The sequence below is a fragment of the Oncorhynchus keta genome, chromosome 4 (assembly GCF_023373465.1).
Source record: "Oncorhynchus keta strain PuntledgeMale-10-30-2019 chromosome 4, Oket_V2, whole genome shotgun sequence".
Classification (NCBI taxonomy): Eukaryota; Metazoa; Chordata; class Actinopteri; order Salmoniformes; family Salmonidae; genus Oncorhynchus; species Oncorhynchus keta.
The window spans coordinates 64,554,785-64,573,544 of NC_068424.1; the positions used below are offsets into that span (position 1 = coordinate 64,554,785).

The 18,760-nt window shown below is 41.2% G+C and overlaps 1 protein-coding gene across 4 annotated transcripts in view; it reads right to left on the reverse strand.

Annotated features, from left to right (window-relative positions):
* Nucleotides 1–314: 314 nt before the first annotated feature.
* The window catches only part of LOC118380630 (uncharacterized), a 36,206-nt gene continuing 17,760 nt past the window's right edge, over nucleotides 315–18,760 (reverse strand). The window contains exons 6-11 of one of the 4 annotated variants that reach the window (XM_035767624.2): nucleotides 11,362–16,781; nucleotides 10,958–11,144; nucleotides 2,664–2,878; nucleotides 2,146–2,397; nucleotides 1,850–1,956; nucleotides 315–1,614 (exon numbers count right to left, since the gene is read on the reverse strand). In XM_035767624.2, coding sequence (XP_035623517.1) covers nucleotides 1,322–1,614; nucleotides 1,850–1,956; nucleotides 2,146–2,397; nucleotides 2,664–2,878; nucleotides 10,958–11,144; nucleotides 11,362–16,781 — 6,474 coding nt within the window. In that variant the 3' untranslated portion in view covers nucleotides 315–1,321. Of the gene's footprint in view, nucleotides 1,615–1,849; nucleotides 1,957–2,145; nucleotides 2,398–2,663; nucleotides 2,879–10,924; nucleotides 11,145–11,361; nucleotides 16,782–18,760 lie in introns of all 4 variants that reach the window. The other 3 variants (XM_035767616.2, XM_035767608.2, XM_035767629.2) reach the window with 3 other exon arrangements.

Genomic DNA, 18,760 nt, shown 5'->3' on the forward strand with positions numbered 1-18,760 from the left:
TTGGGGGTTTGATGCCAACTGCCCTAGCATAAGGTAACCTGTCATCAGCATCTGACGCCAAGGAGCATTCCTCAGAGACGAGGCCTACCCCAAACAATTCAATAAAATTCTAGATTGCATTTTGTCTCTGTCATTCAGTTAAGCCTGTACTCGATTGAAGTAGGATTGACATTTGTATTTCTTCCAAAAGGTGCCAGTGATATGGCAAATAGGAGACTGGACACTGGACAGCCTTGACGAGATCACTGTTTGATGGCAAACTGAGGAGCACTGGTTACACATTGTTGTGGAATTTTACACAGGGACACTCGAAGTAAATCTTAAATGAATCAATGTTTATTTGTCAGCACGCTGGAGAGGTTCCAACTAACTTAATGCACCATAGTGAACGTCGGTCAGAAGCTCTGCCTGGGCAGTCCCAGCATTTGTCTTATATACGGCTATACACAGACAAGTTACATTTGCATGATTTAGCATAATTCATTCATTAATAGTGTTTTATTTCATTCACATGACCGACCAATACTGGTTCATAACATGTGACTGACCAATACTCTCTAAGCTGAGACGTCTTTCATTCTCAAAACAAGGTCTGGACGTACTGCTAAATTGCAGTTACTGATAGTGAGGGTTCATTCAGTCAGTCACTTGCATGAACACAGAAATTGGTTTATAGAACAACACATGAATAGAACACAGAAATTAGTTATAAGAAAAGCAAATGTATCACATTTCCATCACACTCTCAAGACCATTAAAGAGGGGTTACTATACAGTGTCTTCAACATAGTCATAAACAAATCCCATATGTTCCATAGTTTACCAGAGGTAGAACCAACCGAGACAGTCAAAGGCCATCTCTGCATCAATTGACAGGACTGCACAGGAGGATGGTATATCAGGTGTAATTTGTATTATACGTAGGAGACGTCTCCAATTGTCTGACACCTATCGATATTTGACAATCCAGGATGAACTAGTTTTTGCAAAATAGTTTCAAGGTGTTTGGCTAGAACCTTGGCATACAATTTCATGTCAATATTGATGAGGGAGAGAGGCTTATGACTTGAACAGAATGTCGGGTCTTTACCTTTTTTATGTACCAGATAGAAAACCAAGTCCCTCATGAAGAAACATAAGAAATCATTCACCATTCTCCAGCATGTGACATTCGGGCTTACAAAGACCCTACATTGGTCATCAATATACAGCTGATGTCTACATGCTCCTATGTTTTTCCTTTATAAACATAATTAAATGTATGATCTAAATTCTGTGTAAATGACTATAGGATACAGGGAGAGAGAATATTCCCTCTTTGTCAGGGGCTTTGATGTGTCTGTGGTCCGAGCATGTTTCCTCTCACCTGTTTCCTCGATTTCTCACCTTGTTGTCCTCCGACTATTGTTTCTATCTCTCTAAACTCCTCTGTGTTTATGTCCTGGTGCCTGTTTTCTTTGGCCCATGACTTTAGCCTCGTATGCTGGTTCTGGTCAATGATGCCAATGTTCAGATACTCACTGAACACATTCATGAACCCAGCTTTGTAGTAGCAGTTCGTCCCATTTTCTGAAAAGTCTTGATGTTTTCCAATGGACGAGCGGTTTATGAGGCCTAGGTGTAGGGTAAATATGTACAATAAACTGGTAAGTCCTCTGAATAAAAATACTCATCCAAATTTAAGCAGTTACATAGAATTAAAGAGCACTGGAGTAGAGAATGGATGTTGAATAAGAAAGTGAATAGAGCAGTGGGGAATGGATTAAGCAGTGGGGAATGCATGGAGCAACATGGAATAAACAGAGCAGAAGGGAATGGACAGCAGTAGACAAGCTTGTGATGTCGATACCTGCTTTATCCCTAAGCTTCTGGGAGGACACAGGATTGGCCATAATCATGGCCTGCTTCAGCATCTTCTCAGCATTCCCACTTACGAGTGTGTCAGCCAGCAGTGCCCTGTTGGTAAATGGTGCAGAGAGAGGGACCAGGGATGGGTGGGCAACATTCTATAAGACTTTAAGGTTAAAAAGGGACATATTCTTATTCATGCTTTCATAAATAAATCCACTGTACTCTGAAACAGATTCACTTGCACGCCCAGTGCAGATGTACATGCACGCAAACATCTCACACCTGCTGACTCACCTGCACCGTTTGGCCTCCATGCAATTGCCGGTTGTCAAGGCAGTGCGGTGATGTTGGTAGAGAACCTGCATGACAAGGTGGCATCTTCCATTTGGGTCCGATTGAATACTTGTTACTAGAGCATAAAGTTGTGAATTCTTACTCTTGAGTTTTTCCAAGTCACGGTGTACTAGTGCCTTCCTTAATGTGTCCTTTGGTATGATGTGGTCGGCTTCCACAGCGTACCTTCCAGACAATATGGTGTTTCTTACACTTTTGAGGGAAGAGAAAAATAAAGTGCATGAGACATATCAGGGGCCATATGTACAGTATCAAGCAGCAAAGAGTCTTCGAAACAGTCTTGAATATTGAAACATTACCTTTATTGATATTTTGAAGACATTTCCTGAGTGTAGAAATAATACATTTCTAAATTCATTTTCATATGATTAGAGAACTCATTTCTTTTACAATTGTATCCTGAGTGTCTCTAAATCATCTATGTAATCGGTATCCAAATGAAGATGAAACTACTTTACTCTTTGTATGTGGCAACATAACCAAGGTCATAAAGCTGGGCAATAATATAGTCGGTTTCCGTCATAGGTGCGATGGCATCCCTGTAGTCCTGGCTGATAATCTTCTTTTCTGGCCTTGCCCCTCCCAATATGGAATATTTTCCAGGATCCATAACATTATCATAGCGCTTCTGGAGTTTTACTAACTCACAGTAGGTTGGGAGGTTTTCCTGAACCTGTTTGAGGAAATAATTTAAGTCAGTAAGCATAAATAGTGTCACAATATCAATTTCTCTACTCCCAAAGGTTGTGCTCCCTATTCATGCGCTGGGCGATAAAAGGTTCTCGATAACATTTTCCCCTATAACGATGCTAAACTTTTGATAGAATATTTTTATTTTGTAGTGGCCGTTTTCCTCTTCCTAGGCTTCAACATCATGTATCATTTCTGAGGACTTTGGTCTGGAGGCAGAACACATGGAAAGACAGAGAGAAAGAGAAGTTGGTCCTCACACACACACACAGTGAGGGGAGAAGCAATCTTTTCCCTGTTTGCTTATCTGTTGGTAACATGTCTGTTGTATATTCATTCACTTTACGTTATGGATAATAAAGTTGTGATAATAAAGTGACTGAACAAAGCAACAACAAAAAAATAGCCAGATCGCACAAGCTTTTCAGCTTTTCAGTTAACTTTTCCTTATTTCTAGTGAACATTGGCACCAGTTTGTCATCAGAACTGTCCAACATTTTAACAACATTTTGAAAGTTGACAGATTTTCCTCTACTATTGATTTGAAACTGCTATAGCTCTAGTGCTGACATTGATGGATTGTTTTGACAGAATCCGATTCTCAATAATTTGCTTAAATCTGTCTCTTACACTTCTGGCTTTATTATTCATATAATCTTGGCCCATGCCTTTGAAAAAATGATTGTCTGTTTCAGAAATGTATTGTGTTTTCTGGCTTTATACAAAAATAATTGTTTGATAAGCCTTAATTATTAGTTGTAAAGTTGTGGCAACTACACAGCCTGTCTTGCTTGGAGATCTTGGGTCTATTGATTTAATTGACTTTCTAGGAGGGTCTCTTTTTTGAGGCAACTGCAATTTAGCTAGTTTGCAGTTGCTAGCTATTTTGTCCTGGGACATAAACAACCTTTATATCCCAGGACATTTTACCTGAAATGCACAAGGTCCTCTACTCCAACAGTTAATCCCCGAACCGAACTCAGTTAATCTTTCAATCAATCACGTGGGTATAATCAATGAGGAGATGGCATATGGGTATCTGCTTCTATAAACCAATGAGGAGATGGGAGAGGCAGGACTTGCACCGCGATCAGCATCACAAATATAACTGACTTCTATTTTAGCCCTTGGCAACGAATATGCTCGTTGGCGCGCACGAGCAGTGTAGGTGCAATAATTGAATAACGTGTATGTTTACATTTATTTTGCAACGCTCACACACATGACGCAAGGAGTGTGGTCAGCATGTAAAATAGAAGTCATTTCTATTTGTGACGCTGATCGTGGTCCTGCCTCTCCCTTATAGAAGCAGATACCCACGTGCCACCTCCTCATTGGTTATACCCACGTGGGTGATTGAAAGATGAAATTAGTTTGGTCGGTCGTCGTGGTAACTATGACAATCGACAGGGCTAAGTTTTAAACCTACAGTAACATGTAATTTACTGTAAACGTTAAGATGCTATTGCTGTGGAAGTAATGTAGTTAATACAGTAAAAATACAGAACTGTATTGGTTTGTGTTTTACAGTATCTCTTTGCTTGTTTTATGGTACAGTATAGGCAAAATACAATAACTGTCTGGCAATCGTGGTGCCAGTACAATACTGTAACTCCAGCGAAAAGTTTTACACTGTAATTATGTTATACACATTAAATAATGCTCTATATAAAGTCTGAAGGTCACTTTCTGCTTAGGACTGAAGCCTGAAGAAACCCGAGGGTTCATTGTGGTTTAAAAATATATACTTATTTATTTTCCGAACATGAAACAGACCAAACCAAAATGTCTCTATCAGACAACCGAAAATGGGCATGATGGACAGTAGGAGTGTGCCCAGAGCCTTATAATTAGTTCGGCCAACTTTTGGAATTTTTAATATCGTTTTAATTCTAGACATTTAGTTACATATCATTGTTTAATTATTCACCATGTAATGTTAATAGGGAACTAACATGGCTGCCATAGAATGTAAAAGCATCATAATGCAGAAACCGCATTGGCCCAACTCTCTACATACATGGCTCTGGGTTCACCTACTGTGGCCTCCACAGATAGATACTATCTGTATCTGTTATTTAGTATGCATGGAATTCAAAAAAGAGACCCTCCTAGAAAGCCTATTAAATCAATAGACCCAAGATCTCTGAGCCAGACAGGCGATTCGGTTGACCGTTTTATGTGGGGATTAATTGTCGGAGTAGAGGACCTTGTGCATTTCAGGTAAAATAACAACTCAACATTTATATCCCAGGACAAATTAGCTAGCAACAGCAAACTAGCCTGCTAAATTGCCATAAATGTTTTATGCTTTTATGTCCCCACACATTACATTCTACAGTAATATTGTAGTGTGGGTTGTAATGGAGGATAGAGTGACTTAAAAAGTTTTACTTAAGCCAATAATTATATCAAGGGTCATTCATCTTAAAATAATGTTTAAAAAAAGTCTGGTCCCATACATTTTACTACACTTATCACTGAAGGTACTTGAACCAATAACCCTGCCAAAAGTGATGGAGCGTACAGCAGAGAACCAATATTGATAACCCCAGAACAACAGTGCGTAGGTACAATGGTTAATAAGATTCAGCAACATGAACACAGGAATTACCCACAATCGACTTTTCCTTCTATACCACTAGCTATGGCTATGCCATTGACAATACACACATGGCTATTTTTCATTCATTTTTTTTATTTCACCTTTATTTAACCAGGTAGGCCAGTTGAGAACAAGTTCTCATTTACAACTGCGACCTGGCCAAGATAAAGCAAAGCGACACAAACAACAACAGAGTTACACATGGAATAAACAAACGTACAGTCAATAACACAATAGAAAAAGTCTATATACAGTGTGTGCAAATGGCATAAGGCGGTAAGGCAATAAACAGGCCATTGTAGTGAATTAGCTAATTAAGAGTGGAATGATAGATGTGATAGATGTGCAGATGATGATGTGCAAGTAGAAATACTGGTGTGCAAATGAGAAAAAAAAGTCAATTAAAAACAATATGGGGATGAGGTAGGTAGTTGGATGAGCGATCGTTAAGCTGCTCAGATAGAGGATGTCAAGGATCGGTAGGATAGTCAGTTTTGAGGGTATGTTCAGCAGCATGAGTGAAGGAGGCTTTGTTGCGAAATAGGAAGCCGATTCTAGATTTCATTTGGGATTGGAGACGCTTAATGCGAGTCTGGAAGGAGAGTTTACAGTCTAACCAGACACCTAGGTATTTGTAGTTGTCCACACATTCCAAGTCAGAACTGTCCAGAGTAGTGATGCTAGTCGGGTGGGCGGGTGCGGGCAGCAATCGGTTGAAGAGCATGCATTTAGTTTTACTTGCATTTAAGAGCAGTTGGAGGCCATGGAATAAGTGTTGTATGGCATTGAAGCTCGTCTGGAGGTTTGTTAACACCGTGTCCAAAGAAGGGCCACAAGTATACAGAATGGTGTCATCTGCATAAAGGTGGATCAGAGAATCACCAGCAGTAAGAGCGACATCATTGATATATACAGAGAAAAGAGTCGGCCTGAGAATTGAACCCTGTGGCACCCCCATAGAGACTGCCAGAGGTCTGGACAACAGACTCTCCAATTTGACACACTGAAGTCTATCTGAGAAGTAGTTGGTGAACCAGGCGAGGCAGTCATTTGAGAAACCAAGGGTGTTGAGTCTGCCGACTAGAATACGGTGATTGACAGAGTCGAAAGCCTTGGCCAGGTCGATGAAGACGGCTGCACAGTACTGTCTTTTATTGATGGCGGTTATGATATCGCTTAGTACCTTGAGAGTGGCTGAGATGCACCCGTGACCAGCTCGGAAACCTGAATGCACAGCGGTGATGGTACGGTGGGATTCGAAATGGTCAGTGATGTGTTTGTTGACTTGGCTTTCAAAGACTTTAGAAAGAACTCTATGCTAGAGGATTGTGGGTAATTGTAATTCCTGTGTTCATGTATCTTAATTTACCGTTATACCTACCAGGATGTTGTTTCGGGGATTATCAATGTTGTCGGAGTAGAGAACCTTGAGGTCCAGGATTGACCCTGGACAACACCCTGTCATTCTCTGCAAACACCCGCTCCTGCAGGTTTATGCGCTACAAAATCTGTTGAGTACGACTCTACCTCACACAGTAAGCGGTGCAGGTCCTAATCCAGGCACTTGTCATCTGCAACTCAGTGATGGCTGGGCTCCCACTTGTGCTATCAAACCCCTGGTGGTTTTTCAGAATGCTGCAGCCCACCTGGTGTTCAACCTTCCCAAGTTCTGCTATGTCACCCTGCTCCTCCGCACACTAACACTCACACCTGACCCCCCCAATACTAGCACAGACATTGCTGATAGCTTCTTTACTGAGGAAAACATTTACTTACTATGACTGAGATATGTGGTTGTCCCACTTAGTGTATTTATCTTAAGATGGCTAACGGTACGTCGCTCTGGATAAGAGCATCTGCTATATTATTAAAATGTTTAGCATCTCAGCTGAAGAATGCGCAATTGAGTTTACAGATTTGGGTTGGTATGTACAGTATCAGTCAAAAGATGGATACACCTACTCATTCAAGGGTTTTTCCTTATTTGTACTGTTTTCTACATTGTAGAATAATAGTGAATACATCAAAACTATGAAATAACACATGGAATCATGTAATAACCCAAAAAAGTGTTAAAAAAATCAAAATATATTTTATTTTGAGATTCTTCAAGTAGCCACCCTTTGCCTTGATGACAGCTTTGTACGCTGTTGGCATTCTCTCAACCAGCATCATGAAGTAGTCACCTGGAATGCATTTCAATTAACGGGTGGGCCTTGTTAAATGTTCATTTGTGGAATTTCTTTCCTTCTCAATGCGTTTGAGCCAATCAATCAAGGTGTGTTAGCCCTATTTGGTAAAAGACCAAGTCCATATTATGGCAAGAACAGCTCTAATAAGCAAAGAGAAACGACAGTCCATCATTACTTTAAGACACGAAGGTAAGTCAATGCGGAAAATTAAAAACTTTGAAAGTTTCTTCAAGTGCAATCGCATAAACCATCAAGCACTATAATGAAACTGACTCTCATGAGGAACACCACAGGAAAGGAAGACCCAGAGTTACCTCTGCTACTGAGGATAAGTTCATTCAAGTTATCAGCCTCAGAAATTGCAGCCCAAATAAATGTTTCACAGAGTTCAATAATAGACACATCTCAACATCAACTGTTCAGAGGAGACTGCGTGAATCAGGCCTTCATGGTCAAATTCCTGCAAAGAAACCACTACCAGACACAAATAATAAGAAGAGACTTGCTTGGGCCAAGAAACACACGCATAGGACATTAGACCAGAAGAAATCTGTCCTTCTATCTGATGAGTCCAAAATTTAGATTTTTGTTTCCAACCGCTGTGTCTTCATGAGACAGAGTAGGTGAACTGATAATCTCCGCATGTGTGGTTCCCAATGTGAAATATTGCGGAGGTGTGATGGTGCTTTGCTGGTCAACACCAGCATGGCTACCACAGAATTCTGCAGCGATACGTCAACCCAACTGGGACATTTGTTTTTCAACAGGACAATGACCCAATACACCTCCAGGCTGTGTAAGGTCTATTTGACCAAGATGGAGAGTGATAGAACGCTGCATCAGATGACCTGGCCTCCATAATCACCCGACCTCAACCCAATTGAGATGGTTTGGGATGATTTTGGGATGATTTGAACCGCAGAGGGAAAGAAAAGCAGCCAACAAGTGCTCAGCATATGTGGGAATTCCTTCAAAACTGTTGGAAAAGCATCCGAAGTGAAGCTGGTTGAAAAAATGCCAAGTCTGGAAAGTGACAGAGCTCTTAGGGCACAAATAATACTTTCTCTTTATTTAGCCATCTTACATATACAGTCGAAGTCGGAAGTTTACATACACCTTAGCCAAATACATTTAAACTGAGTTTTACACAATTCCTGACATTTAATCTGAGTAAAAATTCCCTGTTTTAGGTCAGTTAGGGTCACCACTATTTTCAGAATGTGAAATGTCAGAATAATAGTAGAGAGAAGGATTTATTTCATATGTTATTTCTTTCATCACATTCCCAGTGTGTCAGAAGTTTACATACACTCAATTAGTATTTGTTAGCATTGCCTTTAAATTGTTTAACTTGGGTTAAACGTTTTGTGTAGCCTTCCACAAGCTTCCCACAATAAGTTGGGACGATTTTTGGCCCATTCCTCCTGACAGAGCTGATATAACTGAGTCAGGTTTGTAGGCCTCCTTGCTCGCACACGATTTTCAGTTCTGCCCACACATTTTCTATAGGATTGAGGTCAGGGCTTTGTGAGGGCCACTCCAATACCTTGACTTTGTTGTCCTTAAGCCATTTTGCCACAACTTTGGAAGTATGCATGGGGGTCATTGTTCATTTGGAAGACCCATTTGCGACCAAGCTTTAACTTCCTGACTGATGTCTTGAGATTTTGCTTCAATATAGCCACATAATGTTCCTGCCTCATGATGCCATCTATTTTGTGAAGTACACCAGTCCCTCCTGCAGCAAAGCACCCCCACAACATGATGCTGCCACCCCCGTGCTTCAGGGTTGGGATGGTGTTCTTCGGCTTGCAAGCCTCCCCTTTTTCCTCCAAACATAACGATGGTTATTATGGCCAAACAGTTCTATTTTTGTTTCATTAGACCAGAGGACATTTCTCCAAAAAGTACAATCTTTGTCCCCATGTGCAGTTGCAAAACGTAGTCTGGCTTTTTTTTATAGCGGTTTTGGAGCAGTGGCTTCTTCCTTGCTGAGCGGCCTTTCAGGTTATGTCGATATAGGACTCATTTTCACTGGAGATATAGATACTTTTTGTGCCTGTTTCCTCCAGCATCTTCACAAGGTATTTTGCTGGGATTGATTTTCTGGGAGTGATTTGCACTTTTCGCACCAAAGTATGTTCATCTCTAGGAGACAGAACGTGTCTCCCATTCCTGAGCGGTATGACGGCTGCTTGGTCCCATGGTGTTTATACTTGCGTACTATTGGTTGTACAGATGAACGTGGTACCGTCAGGCGTTCATGAATTGCTCCCAAGGATGAAACAGACTTGTGGAGGTCCATAACCTTTTTCTAAGGTCTTGGCTGATTTCTTTTGATTTTCCTATGATGTCAAGCAAAGAGGCACGGAGTTAACGTAGGCCTTGAAATACATCCACAGATACACCTCTCATTGATTCAAATGATGTCAATTAGCCTTTCAGAAGCTTGTAAAGCCATGACATCATTTTCTGAAATTTTCCAAGCGGTTTAAAGGCACAGTCAACTTAGTGTATGTAAACTTCTGACCCAGTGGAATTGTGAATTATAAGTGGAATAACCTCTCTGTAAACAATTGTTGGAAAAATGACCTGTGTCATGCACAAAGTAGATGTCCTAACCGACTTGCCAAAACTATAGTTTTCCACAAATTTGTGGAGTGGTTGAATATTGAGTTTTAATGACTCCAACCTAATGTATGTGAACTTCCGACTACAACTGTATTTTGATTTGTTTAACAATGTTTGGTTACTACATGATTCCATGTGTTATTTCATAGGCTTGATGTCTTCACTTTTATTTTACAATGTAGAAAATAGTAAAAATAAAGAAAAACCCTTGAATGTGTCACGCCTGCTCCTGCTCATCCCCCTGCATTACGCACTCCTGCAACCACAATTTACGCACATACCTTTCCTCGTCACTCTGTACTGTATGTCAAATCACAACACCGGAACCTACACAATGCAGTTTGACTGCTTTTCTAGTGTAATCTCCTTACAGGAGTCAATGTACAACATATAGATATGTGAAGTTATGCTATCAACTCTAATAAAATATTAAATATAATAAAATATTACTAATTTGTGTCAACATACTCCTGCAACAGTGGGTTACAGCCTCCCATCACCAACAGTATCATATAAACTACTATAGACATCCATATGGCTCTCTTAGAAAATACTTGACAAAGTTTTACATGAAAGATGGAATGTGAACTCCATGACTAACCTCGCTTTGTACTTTTTTGCGCAGAATCCTTGCCTGTTCTTTGATGTCCTGCTCCTGGCTTCTGGATGTTGCCTGGATTAAGGCATGGTACATGCAATTCTGGCCCTCTGACATCACCCTGGTCTCACATCCATCTGGTTGAACAATGGTAAAATGGCCACTGTACGCAGTTTGAACACCTTGGATTCGGTCTTGTATGTGAGATAACAGACCCATCTCACTAAAATAACAAATCAAACACAATCATGATTGTTAAGTTCAAAGATAAAATTCAAACATAGCAATTTGAAGAGTAATGCAGTTAGGATAAATATGCGCCTGATCTTATGCTCTGTCAATTTAGTTGTATTAAACATTAATATTTGTATTTTTGATATCCTTAAAGTTCAATGAGGGACGTGGCACAGAAACTCAGAGCTGAATACAGAGGCACGTACCTTTTAGCTGTCTCTGGCTCCATGGTCAGTTTGAGTGTGATGTATCCTGCTGAGCAGTCAGTGCCTGGGTAGGATTGCTCATCGAGTGGTTTCCCATGTTTATCCACTACCTTGACCCTGATGCCTTGTCCCTGGAGTAGGTCACTCTTTGTAAGGACATAGATGTCCAGCTCTGAAGCAGGGCGGTCTATATCGCTGATGTTATTGATGTATTGATGGAGGTCCGACTGTTCAATCTCACATGTAGACTCCCCTGCATGCTTACTGGCTGATTTCATGTCATGCCTCTGCTTCTGCTCTACGAAATAGTTTTCCGTTTTGTACCTGCCAAGCATGTTGCTAGTGGTATTGCCAATGGCGTTCGTGACTTTATTGATCTTTTCCTTAAAAATGTGTGTTATCAAGGAGTTCATGTGTCTGGCACAGGACTCAATAAATTCCCGGGAGACATTCTCTGTGATGCCCTCGAGGAGCTCATTCTTCAGGCGTCCCACATCAAGGAGTCTGTGTCTGCCATCCTGGTCATACCCCTTTGGCAGTTGTACATGAATTTCTTTTATCAACTTGGAAGAGAATCTGTCATTGATACATTTTTCTGTAGGGATAGAGTTCAACATTTGGACTAGCACTGTACTGAACTTTGCTATGCAGAGGCTTGCAGAGATAGCAGTTTGGACTTTTCCAGGCACTCCTGCGTTGTCCATAAGTTCTGACGCTTTGCTACTCACCTGAGCGAGTCTGTCAATGATCTCATGCACTGTGCTACAATCTGTCATTAGATCAGAAATAATTTTTTCCGTCACTGATTTGACTAAATCTTTAATACTTTTTTCACACTCCCTGTCTATCTTGAACTCAGCAGCTGGTTTCTGTAAAGCTGATTTTGGAACTCCAGAACATACAAGTTCTGTGAGAGTGTGACTCAATGCATCATTCTCTTTCACTACAGAGGTGATTGAATCCTTGAAAGCCTTGTTCAAAATCTCCTTCAGTACAGCTTGAAGCCCTGCATCAATGAAGTAATGCAATGTGTGGGTAACTATCTGCTTAGCCATTTCCTGTCCTGCATACTTGGTTGCATGTTTGAAAGTCTGTTTGATTACAGTTTTCGTGCCCAGCTTCTTCACTGTACCTAGGGACAGAGAGGAGGCTGCTGTGACACTGCCTTTGAAAGACATGAATGCATGTTTCCCTGATTTAATGACACCTTTTGCAACAGATGACAGGGTTTTTGTACCTGTTAGCAGGCCTTTTGTGGCTTTATATACAGACTGGACAGCTCTCTTGATGGTGCCAAATCCAGAAGTGAGCAAAGATATCCCAATACTGATGCTTTTGGAGATGGCCCACGATGCCCAACTGAAACTGCCAGTTATCATGCCATCACACCCACTGATCATGTCAGACACTCCCTCTGAGATTAAGGCAAGACCAAACTGGGAGGCGGAGCCATAGGACAGAGCACAAACAAGAACTCCAGCCAGAACCTGACATGCACCCAGTAAAAAACACACAAGAGCATCAATGTTGAACCTTGGCTTCTCTTTTACTTCGAACACCATGCCAAGGCCGTACTCATACAGGGCCATGAGTTCATTTGTGGTGACATAGTCTGTCCCGTCTGAGAGTGCATACACTGAGGAATCCTCTGTTATGGCGCTACTTTTACTGTTCTTTAGCTCTGCAAGTTTTTTCAGTGTACTGTTAATGTATCCCAGCCAAGCTTGGAAAATATTCATCCTCGATTGCATCTGACTTTGGAAATTGCAGACACCATCATGATGTGGCTCAAAGTTGCCCCTCATTGCCATCTGACATGCATTCAAAGTGTTTGTTGTTTCAGAGATATAGATACCAAGTGTGTCTTTTGCTTCCTGCAGTAAGTTACTAGCCTCTGTTTTATAGTCACTCTCTGCCAGGTTAATTGTAATGTAAGCTTGGTTGTATAGCGCCACTGCTCTGTAAAAGGGGTCACATTTTGCAGCTTTCTGCCAGGAAGATTTTGCATCATAGTCCCACTTGGTTTTATCACGGCAGTGCAGGTTGGTTCTAACAACAGCCTGCTTCAGATGATCATAGAAATTTTGGCTTTGTCCTTTCAACATCATGTTCCTTGTGTTTGTCAATTGTTGAAGTAAGTCTGCTTCCAAGTCAGAGATATCATCATCCTTCTCGATATGGGTCTCATGAAGGGTCAACCACAATGCCCAGGATTCTTTCAGAGCATTGAGTGCTGGCTGGTAATCAAGCTTATCGCCTTGACGTCTGAAACTATGTTCCTCCACCTTCATTGTCAACAGGTTCTCTCTCTCTTTTTCTGAGTAGTTGCTGTCAAAATTGTCAAGAAATTGGCAAACTGTTGAAAATAATTTTTCCTTCCTTTCAATTTCCTGCAGCTCATTTGTCTCCATACCAGTGATGCGTTGGATTTCATGATCCTCTCTTAGCTGCCTCATGATCTCCACAGGCTGGCCCTGGTACGCTGGTGCCAGTTGGTCACAATGGAGTATCATTTGTACCATGCCGGAATTTCCTTTTCTGGCTGTGCGTCCAAACACCTGTTTCTCCACTCTGCGATTGTCAGGAAAGTGCGTGAGAAGGACAAAGAGTCCGCCGCATTGATTCACTTTCTGCTCCAATCTAATGTCTGTGCCACGTCCTCCCAGATTGGTGGCGATAATGATGCTTCCCCCACTGAATGTGGTTTGCTCAATGTTGTCTCTCTCACTGATCGTGTACATGGTGATTGGATGTCGTTGATTTGCTCTTCGGTTGGCCATTGCCACCTGTAATTCATTTGCTGTCTTAACATCCTCACAAACCACCAAGACGACCTGGTTCCTGTCGGCAGCTTTCAATGCACTTTCACAGACTACCTCTATCCATTTTAAGTCATCACCGCTTACCTGAAGGGCGGGGAGTTCAACTACCTTATTGTGCCTGTGAGAAGGTATCGTATAGCTGTCTGATTTGTAATGCCTTTGCAAGAAGTGTTTGTCTGCATTTCCACCTAATGTTCCAGAAACACCAAATATGCCACTCCCTTTAAGGTATCTTTTAAAGTAATGGATATTTGACATATAATTTGTAACATTGGATAGCGATGATATGGCCAACTGGTGCTTCATCTCTAGAAACTGTTGAAGGCCGTCACCCCAGCGTTTGTTCTTTTCCAGTACTCCACTGGCCTGGTAGTCCACTGGGATGATGGCATGGTAGAAATGTTTGTCAGACTCACTGACAGTGCTTGGATTAGCGTCAGAAGACATGCCAATCATGTACTCTCTGCCTTGTTTCATTGCAATAGATTTTAAGGCATTTCCCACAAAGACTGGCATCCGATTCTCAATGTACTTCTTAAGGAAGAAGGGGATCACAATATAGTTATCGGTTTCCTCTGAGTTTGGCTGACATTGGTCAGAATATATGATTTTAGATTGTATCTCAAGAACAACTGCATCAATTAGTGATTTTTCAGACATTATTTCACTAGCTCGTCCATTGTTGAGGAGAAGCATTTTGATTTTCATGTCACTGTCCCTTTTTTTCTCTCCAATTGATGTGGCTTTATTATTTGTTAATGTGTAACAGTCGATGAAAACAGTTTGATCTAATGCCATCTCAAGAATACTGAGCAGATCATATTGTTGTTCCACTCCAATTTTAGTCATGAACGCCTCAATAGCTTTCCAATTCTCATCTTGAAAATCATCAGCTTTACCATCTCTTTGTGCCTCACTTTCACTCTGCATCAATGTATCAATGTCTTCCTGTGTGTAAAATCCAAACTGCAACCCTGTTTGCAGAATATCAAATTCAGAAAAGTGTTCAGATCTGTCTGAGCCCATAACAGCCATCTTTGCAGCCTTGTGAAAATGTTGTATCCCAGTTATCCACTCAGTCTCCCCCGTTTCTTCCATTCGAATAGGCCGACACACAGATATCATGCACCAAATGCTAGCAAGGACTTGCTCAACGTGCCTAAGGCCGCTGGCTTCATGAGACAGGAAGGTCACCTGCACTCCACTGTCCAAGGTCATGTAATCTACTTCATCCACAATCACTAAGTCAAACTTCCTCTCCCCACGAGTGGTGTTTTTCTCAAATTCCTGCCTCAAAGTGTCTGCTGCAAAGTCACTTACAGTTCCATACACAATCTGTCTTTTGTAAGCGTCCTGTAGTATTTTGTCACAGCTTTTAAGGCTGCTCTCCTTCATCAATGGTGGAGGCACAACGGAGGATGTGATATCAAACATGTCAAAAAGTTTTCTCCACTCCTCTTCGTCCCGTCGTGCAAGGATTGGAGAACTGGTCACAATGTCGACTGTGGCCCCTCTGATGGCCTGGATTGCTGCAAACATAGCTAGAATGCAAGACTTTCCTTCTCCTGTACCAATTTCTAAGAGGCATCCTTTATCTGATGTTGCCTTTGGTAGAAGGAGCATGAGTAATGATGCCAGCTGGGTGAGTCTGGGAAAATATCCCTTGATTTGCTCTCCACTTTGAGTGGAAACGGCTGAGCAGTCTTTAACAGCAATACACATTGTAATAAGAACTTCCTTGAGGATAGTGTTGTCTGCCTCAGCAAAATTCAACAATTTAATTTTGTTCTTGAAGTCTTTGATCATTTCAATTTTTTCTCTCTTGCTCAGTTTCTTCTGTGTGTCTACCATGGGATCTTTTGAAAGCTTCTCTTCTATATGTCCTAAGACAGTCTCCATTATAGAGAGTAACTTTTCGGGGTAATTTGCATCCCGCATCTCACTCAAAATGGTGTCAATATCTTTGTCAGTTTCTTCTTCTGCATAACCTTGCAGAGTCTTATTGGGATCATTACTTCTAAGGGCAGAGAGTGTGGAGAGAAGATCCAGCCTGTAGGTCTGCACTGTATGAAGGATTGCATCTGTTTTCTTCTGGTCCATGGAAGCAACCCCACGAAGAAAGAGGAGGATTTCTACAGGTGTCCAGATGTTACTGAAGAGAATTTGACTAAGGAGCTCCCTGCTGTTCTGAGACACATCTGAAAATGTGTCAAAAAAAGCCAAAAGAAGTTTACCTGCCAGAGTGGAATTTGAACCATTCAGATGCTCAAGAAGACTAAGGTGGAAGTTATACCTCTTGGCACACTCAAGTTGGTGGACATGCCCATTGACAGCATCCGGGTTGCCTGCCAGCGTTACCTCTGTCACGGCCTTAAGGATACAGAACCTCTCAGTTAGAGAGAGATCTTCATACATGATGGCATTCTCTAAGGTAAAAAGAGGCCAAAGGGAGAGGTGCTTCTCTCTAAAGTATTGGACTGTCAGCTCAGTCTGGAGGTTTCTCATCCTGTCTTCAAATGTGACATCTTGCAGGCTTTCATTTTCACTGATCTGATAATCCAACAAGAGTTCCTCAAACTTCTGTTCAATTTCTCTCTGCTAGAATTGAAGGTTAAATTTTTTTACTTCAACAATGTAGGTAACACAATGTATGAAACATATGTATATAAATACTATTTTAACACTTTACAATAAGGGTGCATGAATTAAAATGAATACATGCCATAGTTAAAACAAGACAACAGTAAACATGTCATCATCCACGAATTATGCAGTGACAATTATTCAAACTTGTGTGGATTCATTTCCCTCACTGGAAATCGAAACTTGATAGCTCACAATGGACGAGATGTTAGAGAATGGACTCTACAGCTTGATGGAGAGACATTGATGTAAAACAGGATTTATTTTAATGGGCAGACGATGGACCGTTATACTGAAAGTAGTCTGGCTAGACTATACCGATACTAACATAATGGTCAATGACTGAAATATAGAATACCACAGTATGAGTCACTATACCCATAAAACCTAGCGGTTAAACAGTGTTTTTCCCACTACATTCTTCCCATAGGGGATTTTAGAAACATGTAAAATAAGGGCTGTGTTTTGTGTAGGCTTACCCCGTTTTGATAACCGTGTAAATATTTCTAAGAAAAACGATTGGAACCTTTACCTTGCTTGACCATTAGGCTTTATGGGTATTATGACGCCTTCACTGTTGGGCTCTATTGACATCGATACACTTTTGAGTAGGCGGAGCTTATAGATCCTTATGAGACACTTGTTTCTCATGGGGAAATGCATATACTGGATATACAATGTCATGACCGTAGCTCAAAAGGGAGATCTGCTTGTTCAAAGTTTGGTAGGGAACACAGTCTAATTTGTGGAAAATGTAATGGGCTGAGATTATAGGTCCTTATGGAAAATGTGTTGCTCATGAGGAGATGCACACAGTATATGTACCAAATGTCATGACAGTAGCTGAAACGGGAAAGGAACTTTGGTTGTTAAAAGTTTGGTATTTTAGTGGTTTACTATAGCCCCCCCATGTATAAAAGCAACTGATACCATTAATAAGAAGGGGCTAGAAGCATTTTATATGGTGAGCTACTGAGTGGCTTGGACAGGCATGCCCCATACTATCATGGAGGACTTAATTCTTCTTGCTGCCACGGATATGGCTGGGACAATGCTGGGGGAAAAGGCACAAACTTTACAGACAATGCCTTCATCAAACAACACTGTGTCACGACGCATCAGTGACAAGGCAGGAGATATTTTGAAACAATTACTGCTTTGCATACAAGCCAGTGAATTCTATGCATTACAGCTGGATGAGTCAACAGACGTGGCGGGCCTGGCACAGCTCCTGGTATATGTCCGTTACATTTATGGGGGATCAATTAAGGAAGACATCCTCTTCTGGAAACCAGGACAACAGGAGAGATCTTTTTAAAGGCTTTGTGTCATCAAATGGACTCTGGTAGTCAAGATGTGTTGGTATCTGTACTGATGGCGCAAAAGCCATGACAGGGAGACAGAGTGGTAACGCACGTGCAAACAGTTGCTCTAGAGTCCACTTGGGTACACTGCAGCATCCACCGAGAGGCTCTTGCTGCCAAGGGAATGCCTGACTGCTTGAAAGGCATTTTGGACACTACAGTGAAAATGGTTAACTTTAAAGCATGGCCTCTGAACTCCCGCATATTTTCCGCACTATGCAATGATATGAGCAGCGACTATGAAACGCTTTTACAACATACAGAAGTGCGCTGGTTATTAAGAGGAAGTAGTATTGACACTTTTATTTAAATTAAGAGATGAGCTTAAAGTTCTTTACTGACCATAATTTTCACTTGTCTGACGATGAGTTTCTCACACAACTGGCGTATCTGGGTGATGTTTTTTCTCGCCTGAATGATCTGAATCTAGGATTACAGAGACCCTCTGCAACTATATTCAATGTGCAGGACCAAATTGAGGTGATGATTAAGAAGTTGGAGATCTTCTCTGTCTGCATTAACAAGGACAACACAGGTCTTTTCATCATTGTATGATTTGTGTGCAAATTA